The sequence below is a fragment of the Acanthochromis polyacanthus genome, chromosome 19 (genome assembly GCF_021347895.1).
Source record: "Acanthochromis polyacanthus isolate Apoly-LR-REF ecotype Palm Island chromosome 19, KAUST_Apoly_ChrSc, whole genome shotgun sequence".
NCBI classification, from domain to species: Eukaryota; Metazoa; Chordata; class Actinopteri; family Pomacentridae; genus Acanthochromis; species Acanthochromis polyacanthus.
The window spans coordinates 29,966,094-29,978,697 of record NC_067131.1 but is presented as its reverse complement, the minus strand read 5'-3'; the positions used below and the strand labels follow the sequence as shown (position 1 = coordinate 29,978,697).

The 12,604-nt window shown below is 40.7% G+C and overlaps 1 protein-coding gene across 1 annotated transcript; it reads left to right on the top strand.

The window, feature by feature from the left end:
- The first annotated feature begins 7,957 nt into the window (after positions 1 to 7,957).
- LOC110960135 (stonustoxin subunit beta-like) lies at positions 7,958 to 11,928 on the top strand. Its single transcript, XM_051939957.1, has 2 exons — positions 7,958 to 8,128; positions 9,143 to 11,928. The coding sequence occupies exons 1-2, from the start codon at positions 7,999 to 8,001 to the stop codon at positions 10,558 to 10,560; spliced, it is 1,548 nt and encodes a 515-aa protein (XP_051795917.1). The 5' UTR covers positions 7,958 to 7,998; the 3' UTR covers positions 10,561 to 11,928.
- Positions 11,929 to 12,604: the final 676 nt, after the last annotated feature.

Below are 12,604 nucleotides of genomic sequence, written 5' to 3'. Positions count from 1 at the left end.
TTCCAACAGGACAACGATCCAAAACACACAGCCAAAAACACCCAAGAATGGCTGAGAGAAAAGCGTTGGACTATTCTAAAGTGGCCTTCTATGAGCCCAGATCTGAATCCCATTGAACATATGTGGAAGGAGCTGAAACATGCCATTTGGAGAAGACACCCATCAAACCTGAGACAACTGGAGCTGTTTGCTCATGAGGAGTGGGCCAAAATACCTGTTGACAGCTGCAGAACGCTCATTGACAAATACAGAAATCGTTTAATTGCAGTGATTGCCTCAAAAGGTTGTGCAACAAAATATTAAGTTATGGGTACCATCATTTTTGTCCAGCCCTATTTCATTAGTTTGTTTTTTTAAATAATTATGTTAATCAACAATTCAAAAGTGATGGCTGATTTTGATTATTTAATTTTCAATAAATTTTTATTTATTGTTACTTTTGTGAGTTTCAAGTGATTTCAGTGAGAATTGTGGGTTTTTCCTTCTTTAACTGAGGGGTACCAACAATTTTGTCCACGTGTGTAAGATATGGTAGTTACCATATCTGCCTCGGTAACAAGCTCATTTCAGTAATGTCAGACGCTAATACGCTCGTTCATTTCAAGACAGCATTAACTTTACCTTTAATTTAGCATATGGTTGGTAGCAGCGATGGGTGGTGCTCCCGTACATGCGCTGTCATATTCGATGTATTGCCTCCTCGGGCTGCCACTGTCCTCAAGCACGTTTTGCACGTCGGGCGACCTTCTTCCTCCAAGCCGTGGCCGTCTGGCTTTTTACGGTAGCCGAAGTATTCCCAAACAGCCGACTTAGTCCGCTTGGACGGCGGAAAAAGTTCCGGGGGCTCGCCTCCTTCAGCCATCACACAGCCTGCAGAGCTGCCTGCTTGTCACTCACAACAAACGCAGGTGAGCGGGCGGAGGGGCGCTTTAGGCTGCAGCTTCACACAGCGTGAGGGACCTCTACTTTCTCCCTGATGAGACATCACATTAAAAAAACGCTCATACCGCAGGAACGGTATGACGGAAAATTTTAGTGGTTTTGAAACCGTGACTTTTTCATACCGTGGTATACCTTAAAACCGGTAACCGGCCCATGCCTACCTGAGACTCTCTGGGCTGCACACAGATATGATGTGAGACTCATCAGACCAGCATAGCCTGTTCACATTAAAGCTGAATCTCATTACAGGCCTAACCAACCCCAATATTCACTGAAATCTGAAGTTATTGATGGTATTAGACTTGTATTTAACTCTCTTTTGTCAGCAGGAGTGACTGTCCCGTGTCCTGATTCACCTGTGAGCACCCCAGTGTTTCTGGTGAAGACAGTCAGAGACACACCATCGGATGAATGACAGGACCTTTGAGCAGTAAATGCCGCCGTACACGCCAGAGCTCCTCTTGTTCCAAATCCTTACACTGTTCTATCGCAAATTCCAACAAATTCCCCCTGGTTTTCCGTTGCTGACCTCTCTAATGCTTTTTTCAGCGTTCCTGTCCATCCCAACAGCCAATTCTGGTTCACTTTTGAGTTTGACACAAAACCATACACCTTTACTCATCTGTGCCAAGGCTACAGTGAGTCTCCCACCATATAGAACGAAGCACTTTGTGAAAGCCTTTCTCCTCACTCACTCTCTCTGAAGGCTGTGTCTTCCTGCAGTATGTCGATGACTTGCTGTTTGCCTCTCCTACATGTGAGCAATGCATCGCTGACACAGTAAAGCTGTTAAAACACTTTGCTTCTGAGAGACACAAAGCCAGTTTATCCAAGCTACAGTTTGTTAGACAGCAAGTTACCTTTTTAGGACATGTTATCTCAAACGCAGGCAAAACTCTCTCACCAAAACGCATCCTGGCTATTGTCTCCCTGCCAAAACCTACAAACAAAAAGCTCATATTGCTGTTGTTTCATCCCAAACTTCTCACGGATGGAGACTCCTCTCTGTGTCAGCCTCCAGGGCCACAATATGCAGCCGTCTGACCGCATAACCTGGACCCCCGAGGCAGAACAAGCGTTCGTGGACCTCAAAACTCGCACTTCAATCAAATCCCACACTGGGCCTTCCTGTCCCACCCGACCGTTGACTCCAACAGTTGATGAAAGAGCAGGTTGAATGACCTCCGTTCTGATGCAAAAACACGGTGACAAATTGAAGAGACGGATCGTTCGAATTGTATCCAAAGAGCCCAGAGCAACCTCCAAAGAAATTAAAGGTGAACTCCAAGGCCAAGGTACATCAGTGTCAGATCGCACCATTCGTCGTTGTTTGAGCCAAAGTGGACTTCATGGGAGACGACCAAGGAGGACACCACTGCTGAAAAAAACTCATAAAAAAGCCAGACTGGAATTTGCAAAAATGCATGTTGACAAGCCACAAAGCTTCTGGGAGAATGTCCTTTGGACAGATGAGACCAAACTGGAGCTTTTTGGTAAGGCACATCAACTCTATGTTCATAGACTCAAAAACCAAGCATACGAAGAAAAGAACACTGTCCCTACGGTGAAACATGGAGGAGGCTCAGTAATGTTTTGGGGCTGCTTTGCTGCATCTGGCACAGGGTGTCTTGAAAGTGTGCAAGGTACGATGAAATCTGAAGACTATCAAGGCATTCTGGAGAGAAATGTGCTGCCCTGTGGTCATGGGTCTTCCAACAGGACAACGATCCAAAACACACAGCCAAAAACACCCAAGAATGGCTGAGAGAAAAGCGTTGGACTATTCTAAAGTGGCCTTCTATGAGCCCAGATCTGAATCCCATTGAACATATGTGGAAGGAGCTGAAACATGCCATTTGGAGAAGACACCCATCAAACCTGAGACAACTAGAGCTGTTTGCTCATGAGGAGTGGGCCAAAATACCTGTTGACAGCTGCAGAACGCTCATTGACAAATACAGAAATCGTTTAATTGCAGTGATTGCCTCAAAAGGTTGTGCAACAAAATATTAAGTTATGGGTACCATCATTTTTGTCCAGCCCTATTTCATTAGTTTGTTTTTTAAATAATTATGTTAATCAACAATTCAAAAGTGATGGCTGATTTTGATTATTTAATTTTCAATACATTTTTATTTATTGTTACTTTTGTGAGTTTCAAGTGATTTCAGTGAGAATTGTGGGTTTTTCCTTCTTTAACTGAGGGGTACCAACAATTTTGTCCACGTGTGTACACCTCACTGAAGACTTCCTGTCGTTGAACTTCCTCACACAGACACTCTCTCTTCCATTGTTGCCGTGCAACAGCTGGCCACACCACAAGAAAAGTCGACTTGGAGATCTTGTGGCTGCACATTTGACTCTGTCTCTGACACCTGGATTGACCCTAACGACAATCCTTGCCTACCAAAACATTTCTTCCCACATTTTGCCAAGTTGACACATGGGTTAGACCACGTGTCAAAAAAAGGGGGGGGGGGGGGGATGCTGGGAGCCATAAGCACCCATTGGTTTACATAAGGCTTCTCCATTGTGGCCCAAAAAAAACAACAACACTGTAATCATGCCTAGTGTGCATGACACAGAATGCTGGTAAATCTATCAAACCTCAAACTGTGGCAGCTCATCCTCCACCAATCAGACCATTTGAACATTTGCAAATGGATTTCATTGAACTGTCCCCATCAGAAGGGAAGAAGCACTGTCTAGTAATTGTAGACTTGTGGTCAAAAATGGGTAGAAGTGTTCCCTACATCCTCACAAACAGCAGATGCAGTAGCAAAGGTGCTCCTGAGAGAAATCATTCCACAATGGAAAATTCCCACAAGACTTTCAAGCAACAACGGCCCACATTTTGCTAATGAAGCCATCACACAGGTCAGTAATGACCTCAGAAAACACCCCTCCAGTGGAGGCACCTTAAAAAACAAATTGGCAAATTGCTGTGCAGACACAGGTCTGCCATGGACCAGAGCCTTGCCTATTGTTCTGATGTACATGAGAATGCCAAAAAAATAAAAATAAAACTAATCCGAGTCCTTTTGAAATTCTTTTTGCAGCACCGCCTCATATTGGACCGGAGCCGCCCACAGCGCCCCTTCCTTCAGCCACTCTGTGTAAATACAGCGTTCTTTCATATTGTGCTAACCTCTCTCCTAAACTAACAAATATCAGGCACCAGGTCTCCTCTGCGCTGCCCACCCCAGCCATGGGACCACTGCATACACTCCAACCAGGTAACTGTGTGGTTGTGAAAGACTTCAGAAGGAAGAGCTTGAAGTCCAGATGCTGGAAGGCCCGTTCTAGGTTCTTCTCATCACTCACACTGCCGTGAAGGTTTCTGAGAGTGCCACCTGGATCCACGTCAGCCACTGCAAGAAGGTGTCCCTCCAACCCAGTGGGTAAGGTGGAAGCCCTGCCCCTACAATCGACGTGCCGAGTCACCAACCACCATAACCGAACAGGAAGAGCAGCAGAAGGTTGACTGCCACATCAACAGAAGAGCACTTCTCACATGCTGCACACAAACCACTTCCTGAGTGCACGATGAACTCTGCTCAGAAGTCATACGTAATTGTATTTCATCTACACTGATAATAGATGCATACAATTGCCATTGAGCTACAGAGACTGCAAACCAGGCTGTATTCACTGATAAACCAAGACAAGTCTTTACTATCATATTACTGTTTTTCTTATGTGATCCAGAATGATCAAAAGGGGGGAGTGTAATGGAAAAATTATTATCTACAAGCATTAATGCTTACTAATTATATGAAAACATTACATATTATGTGCAACATTACAATATGTGTTACTTAGTACACACAATCATAGTCTTTTAATACTTATGACCTTTGATACTTGCAGTCTTTGATAACCTTGTGAAGCTGCTTGTGTCTGATGACCTCTCCAGACATCCCAAAAGGTAAAGAATGCATGAAGGGAAAGTAACGTTTGTGCAAGACAGACATGTTACCTTTGATTGAACCCGTCTCGACCCTATGACTCAAACTATTCCATCTGAAGGTGTTAAAACCAACGTAGCGTTTCAAAGAAACAATACACGTCAGCTTTTTGAAGAAGCCTTTGACTTAACTGTTGGGTTTTCCCCTCACGTGTTCGTGCGGATGCACATTGACAACTATGCTAAAGAATGGTATAAAATAGCCACCTCCCTCAGAGACTCGTACTCACCCATAGAATGCTCTTCACTCTGTGTGATTTTGTACCTTTGAAGCTTCAAATAAAATACAAGGACAACTTGTGGTTCTTAATAGACCTATTTCTTTAACCTGAACAACTGATAACGAATTTTCCACAACAGTTACATAAATGCTGGGGGAGTGTTGGAGGAGGAGTCAGTCGACATCCAGCAGGATAAAAGAAACCAGGAAACATCGAGAAACATCACATTACAGCCAGAAGCTCCAGTTGGACGTCTAGAGGACTCAACCGATCTGCACAACTTCACCAGGTGAGGAGGAAACTCGACTTTATAGAACGTCTAGGTTAATCCATTCATTGTTCAGCTAAGAGTGCCAGACTGTTCACAGTACTGTTTTTTCTTTTGATCTATTTTGTCTTTTAAATCGAGTGTAAAAAACCCAAAGGGAGTTAGGGTTGGTAGAGTAGTAGGTTAGCTAGGGTCAATAATATACAAACAGTAACTTTATCAGTGTTGGTGTTGCAGAAAGTTCTTGTCAGAGATAGGGTCCTCGCACCATTGGTCCTCAGACCCTAATGAATTGTTGCCAGATGGTCCTTAAAACTACTCATCCATGACGGGTTCTTCAGAAAACGTTGCCAAAACTATGCTTAAACTTGGGTTTTTTAAATCTAAATCATTCTACATGTCTGATTTTAAAAACTACCAAAAAATAAATCGCTTCCTCTGACCTAGGGCTGTCAAAATTAGCACTGTGTGTGTATTAGAGTGTGTGTATGTGTGCGAGTGAAGAGAACGAAAGGGGGTCCGTGGCGGGTGTGTGTCTGTGGCAGAGACGAGAGTAGCGATGGAGGTATATCGAGCTGCACATAATGATACAGAAGTTATTGAGGAAAAGTGTGAGAAGCTGGTGTGTGCTCTGAGCAGTAAGCTGCTGCCGTTAAATAAAGTGCCTCGTTCTTCCCACCGACAAAGTTTGTTGGACTGTATGTTGGCTGTTACCACCAACGAGCCATGCTAAGTGGGCTAGTGCGACCTGAGGCTGCCCAACCACGGTTCAGCAACGGTTTCTGCTGACCGCCGAACCGCGGTCGGGTAGCGCTAGCCCACTTAGCTTAGCACGGTTCGTTCATGGTAACAGCCTATACAAGTCCGGGCAAACTTTGTAGGTGGAGAGCGAGGCACTTTATCGAACCGGCAGCAACTGTCCACACTTATAGTTCATCCAGAATACACTGGCTTCTCACACTGCCCCGCTATGACTGGATATATCATCAAGGTGCAGCTCACTATACCTCCGCTTCTACTCGTCTCTGCAACAACACACACATATGAATGTCAAAATGTTTTTGAATCGTATTGAATTTATTTTATTTGACGGTTAGTTACTGATTACATGCAAACACTAATAAAACTACCAGGTTACCATAAATTACACTAATTCACATTAAGATTTTCTGGGGCTTTGCTTTATTACATTTTCTCTGACTGGACCTCTTTGAATTTCAGTTGAATATCCCTGCACTAAACAGCATGTTGGCCCTCTTTTTGAATACAAAAAACCCCCCACAGATGGAACAGTCCACCAACTTACACTGATATGCACACTCTACAGGAAGGAGTTTTCTTTTCGTTAAAGCACAGGTATTTAACAAACATGTTAAGTGCATATATATTCCTTTCTTTCTTGAATCTGGTTGCCCAGGCAAAATTATTGCGATTAATATAGATTAAAAATGAATGGTATTTAATCATGATTAATCAAAATGAATACACTGCAACCCTGTGATTATTCAGATTAAAAATTTTAATCGTTTGACAGCACTACTCTGACCAGATTCTGTACAAAAACAAAAAAACACCAATCTTGAGACAAAAATCTGGAAACTTTTCAGATGAACTGCAGGCAGTGTTTCTACAGACAGAAGATGAGCATGACAAGAAATGTGAAATACAAGTGGTCCTCGCTTTACGATACACTCTACCCATGGCATTTCATCTTTACATCGGAACTGGTTACCTTATTCGCTAACGTTTTGCCCATTATGGCCCCCAAGCAGAGGTCTGAATCATACATGCATGAAAGTCATTTGCTATCATGACTTTTTCGAAGAACTGATTGATAACGTGATGCACGTAAGAGTGTTCTTTACATTTTAACCGGAGTTCCAATTTAGGGTGAAAATCGATCTGTAGGAGCAGAACTCCGATGTAAGTCAAGAACCCCTTGTATAAATAGTGATATATCTGCAGTAAAATATCAAAATAGAAACTCCAAATTATTGTTTTCCTATATCAGAAACAACTATGGAAATTTTGGGGAAAAATATTAGACGTGTTGATTTGATCTTATTTATATTTCGCAAAATAAATGACAAAAAGAAATTCACTTTTCTGTTTTTTATGATTTGTGCCATCATAACATTGTTCTGGTTCCACAGACGAGCATTACTTTCTGTTGCAGCGACAAACAAACCACAGTGAGGAAAAATGAGACAGGAACCAATAAAAGCAACACCTGGAAACTGTTTGTAGTTCAGAGTTAAAATATAGTTTCTGTTACACGGTGCTGTTAGATCTACATTGATTAAATAACTAAGGAAATTCAATTAACACAACTTTCTACATCACCAATACTAATAAAGCTTGAGTATTTATATTATTGACCCAGCAGATTTTATCACATTCAGAGGAGTCAGCAGCTGTAGTCAACTCTTACATTTAGTCTACCTGAAGATCTTCTCCAGTGTTTTACTATGAGCACATTTGTAGATCATATGCAGCTGTAGCCTCAAAGTGTACGTCACTGAAAAAGCTAAACTTAATGAAACATCACATTCAGCTAAAACCAAAACACTCGATTAAAACTGAGGCTAAATCAACAAAGCATGTGGTCAGTTACTGTATGTTTGTCTGCAGGAACAGACATGGCCTCAGATACCATGACGGTGGCGGCTCTGAGTCGACCTTTCACCCTCGGGATGTTCTACGATGCTGTGAAAGACGAACTGATTCCAGGTAGGTCGTAATGTGCTATAATGTAATGTTGTTAAATTTATAAGCAGCATGTTGGTTCCAGGTTTTGTGGGTGAGTCAGTTTCAGCACTTGTTTCTCAACAACGTTTCTGATGAAGGTATTTCTGAATGTAAGAAAAAAGAAACTGTCCAACGTGAGCTTTCCGTTGACGCTAGTTTCTTGTGTGACAAAATGTCAGTCAATAAAGAAAGTTTAAAAGTTACATCAAACTTATAGTCATGAACAAAAGTTTCCATCCACTTGTAAAGACCATGAACATCATGGCAGTCGTGAGTTTCCAGTGACTCCTACAAGTTTTAATTTTCATGATAGAATCATTGAAACGCACAAGTATGTCAGACAAAAACAATCCTGCATTTTGGTTCTTTCATGGATTTATTAAAGGTTTTCTGGAAATATGTCAAAATCTGCAATTTTATCAGTTTTGGTGACGTAGAGAGTTGTGTTAGTTTGTGGCTGTTTCATTTCTTGTCAGAGATTATAATTGACTACAGCTGCTGACTCCTCTGAATATGACAAAATTTGTTGGGTCAAAAATATACAAACAGAAATGCTCCTATTTGGTTACATTTTTCCATTTCCTCCTCAGGCAGATTCTTTCGGTTTCTGTCTACAAGCTTCTGGTTAATCTTTGAGTCCTCTGGACAGAACTGGTGTAGTTCAACTAAATCTGTTCTTTCTGGATGTAAACAGGGAGTTTAATTGTTTCTTGAAAACTGTTAAATTTGCTGTTTGTATATTTTTGATCCAGCAGATTTTGTCATATCCAGAGGAGTCAGCAGTTCTAGTCAACTGTAATCTCACACAAGAAGTTTAAAGGCCATGAAACTAAGAAAATCTGATTAACTCAACTTTCTACATTACAAAAACTGATGAAGTTTCTCTATCTGTGTTCTTTAACCCTTCCTGAGCAATTCAGCCAAGAAGAAGGGATGTGAATGTGGAAGCAAACTGCATCTGTGTGACTAATCACAAATATTTTTCCATTTCTGTAGGTCTCACACTGTGGGATGCCAATACTCTAAAAGACAACACAGTTGAGAACTCTCAGCACAGCAGTAACTTTCAGATTTCTACCTCTGACACCACTGAGTCCAAGTCCTCATTGCTGAGTATTGAGGCTTCTTTGAAAGCCAGTTTCTTGGCTGGACTGGTGGAAGTCGAAGGATCCGCCAAGTATCTAAACGATCAGAAGAGGTTCAAGAATCAGAGCAGAGTGACTTTTCAGTACAAAGCTACCACCAACTTCAAACAGCTGAACATGGCTGACCTCAGCACTCTGGACAAAGAGCAGAAAAGTATTATTCAGAGAAGCTCGGCCACACATGTGGTCACCGCCATCCTTTATGGGGCGAATGCTTTCTTTGTGTTTGACAGCGAGAAGGTAGAAGCTAGCAGCGTTCAGGAAATGGAAGGCAGCATGCGAGCTCTGATTAAGAAGATTCCTGCTTTTGATGTTGAAGGGAAAGTTGACTTGAAGCTGACAGATGAAGAAAAAGCCCTGACTCAGAAATTCTCTTGTAAATTCTACGGAGACTTCATCCTTGAAAGCAACCCTTCAACATTCGAAGAGGCAGTCAATGCTTATGTAGGACTACCAAAGCTGCTGGGAGAAGAAGGAGAAAACTCTGTTCCTCTGACGGTCTGGATGATGCCGCTGAAGAATCTGGATCCTGAAGTTCCTGATTTGATAAATGACATCAGCGTTGGGTTGGTGATTGAAATTGAAGACACCCTGGATGACCTGAGTCAGATGGAATCCAGATGCAACGATTCCCTGGATGAGAAAGTGGTGGGACATTTTCCATCTCTTAAAGATGGGTTGACACGTTTCCAAAAGCTGTGCAGTTATTACAAAGCTGATCTCCAGAAGACCATGGAGAAGACACTTCCCTCCATCCGTGAAGGCAAAGAGGACGAGAGCTCACTGAGACAAGTCTTTGAGGAGAGAAAAAAATCACCGTTCAGTCATAATAAACTAAGCAAGTGGCTGGACTGCAAAGAGAGGGAGGTCAACGTGGTCCGGTCCTGTTTGATGACAATGAAGGACACAAAGATTGTCGCAGATCAGACGGAGCTGGAAAGAGAGCTTCTCACACCTAATGCAGGTCTCAGTTACTGCTTCGTTTTCACCTCTCTGGAAACTGCTGACCCCTGCCTGGACGACATGAGAAACTACCTGGATGGACAGAAGTCAGGAAGCTCAAAGCCCACGTATATCTCAGATGATGTTATAAAGCAAATGAGAAAGAAGGCTTATTATTTCAAAAGCTTTGAAAATCGTGTTAGAAGTTCATTCAAAAAATTCCTTGTAACAGCCATCTTAAACAAGAAGTACCCAGGAGCATCCATCTACAAATACGAGCAAGGTGTTCTGGTCGATGACAACTTTCAGCCTCCTTCAAACCAGTAGTTCAGCTTTTTGAGCAAACGTTGAGTCATTTAGGACACAGTCACAGTCCTAATGCTGAACCAATTTGGAACAAAATTTTTCTTTTTGGGCAATTTTCAACCTTGTTTGAACAAATTTGGAGAATTTTGACCAAATTTTTTGAATCATCTGGACAAATTCTGAGTCACTTTCGACAAACTTTGAGTCATTTTGGACTCGTTTGAACCAAATTTGGGAAAACTTGTCTTTCTTTTAAAAAAAATCTGTCTCAGTTGGAACAAATGTTCTGTCTTTTTGAACAATTTTCAACCTAATTTGGAGCCAATTTTTAGCATTTTTAGCAAACTTTAAATAATTTTGGACAAATTCTGAGTCAGTTCCAGCAAACTTTGAGTCATTTTGGACACAATCTGAGCCCCACTGGACAATTTTTAACCTAATTTTGGACAATTCTTTTGTCAGTTTTTAGAAACGGAGTTCTTTTGGCCAATTTTAAATTTTAGAATGAATTTTCTCTCCTTTTGGACAGTTTTTGATAGCGTTTGGAACCAATTCCTTATTTCAATGCTTTAATTTTATGGTATTTTGGGAGAAAGTTTTAGCTTTTTCACATTTTTTTCTGTCATTTTGGACAAAGTTTGAATAATTTTGGACGTTTTTCAACCCACTTACGACCAAATTTATAGAATTTTACACAAACTGGGAGTCTGTAGGTCAGTGTAGGTCTGTAGCTATTTTTTGATCACTTTTGACATGTTTTAACCCATTTTGGAACACATTTTGGGGAACAAAGTTTGAGTGATTACTCTATTTCCATCCTTGTGAAGTTTTTGCTTGTTTTGATGATGTTGTTGCCGTATTATTTTTCACAGACTTTAATCAGTGCTAACAGTGTATTTTTTAGCATTGATTCAAATGGAAAAAGCATAATTGAGTGGTTTTGGTGAAACATCATGATTTCATACTTAAGATGATGGGATTTGTTTTTATTTTTTGGAAGATATTTTTGTTTTTTTGTTTAAATAATTCAATTTAGCGCATTTGAAATGGCACAATAAGGTGGTCTGGTGAAATATCGTGATTTCAAGCTTTACATTTTGTGGTTTGGTTTGTTTTTTGGGTGCTGGTTGTGTTTTTGTTTTGTTTTACAATATTTGGTTTATTTTTCACCACATTTTGAAATGGCATAATAAAGTGATTTTGGTGAATTGTAATGTGATTTTATTTTTGTGATTTTATTTTTATTCTTCGAGAGCAGAACAATTCATCATGATTGACTCTTTAAAGAGGGGAACTTTAGTCTTTTCTTCTCGGCCAATCACCAGGCAGAAAATGAGAGCTGTGAACTGGTGTTGTTGGAGTTGGAGCTTTCTTGATCTTGAAGATGACTTCCTGTAGCGACGACTCTCCTCTAATAAATCAACTGAGACGTTTGTTGCATGTTTGTTCTGTCTTTGAGTGAAAAGTTGAATAAAGTTAAAAACCTGGGTTGAACTCAGAGTGCTGCTTTCTTCTTTCTTTTTGGTCTGTAAATGAGCTGCTATCAGTGATTCAGAACTTAATGATAGTAAATGATCCGTAATGAAGCAGCAATCACATGTGATAATTCAACAAAACCGACAGATCGTCTAATTCCTAAACAGATCTGTTTTGGGAGAAAACTGCAGCGGTTACAGATCGGCTCCTTATTTCTTTCTATTATTATTTCGCTAAAATAAAGTGCTATTCATTTTACAAAAACTGAAAAGAAACTGGAATCAACAAGTGTCCACAGATATCATATCACATCACAATGTCTTAGTATAGGGTGGACATGTCCTGGTATTACCTGAAAATTGTCCAAAAAGTGATCAAACATGTTACAAATTTGGTAAAACATTGTCTAAAAAGACTCAAATTGGTTCCAGAGTTGCTCGAACTTTGTTCAAAATTTCTCCAAAATCACTCAAAAATTAACATATTGATAAAATGATGATTGCTCCCAGTTGTATTTAGTTGTTTATCTTCTTTTCTTTTAAAAAAAAGTCCAAATTGTCCAAAATAGCTCAAAATTTGTCTAAAAAGT

What these genes read in the sequence shown, in the direction of transcription:
- LOC110960135 (XM_051939957.1), top strand. Translation starts at nt 7,999, where the DNA reads ATGTGGTCAGTTACTGTATGTTTGTCTGCAGGAACAGACATGGCCTCA. An exon ending in GAAAGACGAACTGATTCCAG is followed by an intron (nt 8,129 to 9,142) that starts GTAGGTCGTAAT and finishes CCATTTCTGTAG; the next exon opens with GTCTCACACTGTGGGATGCC.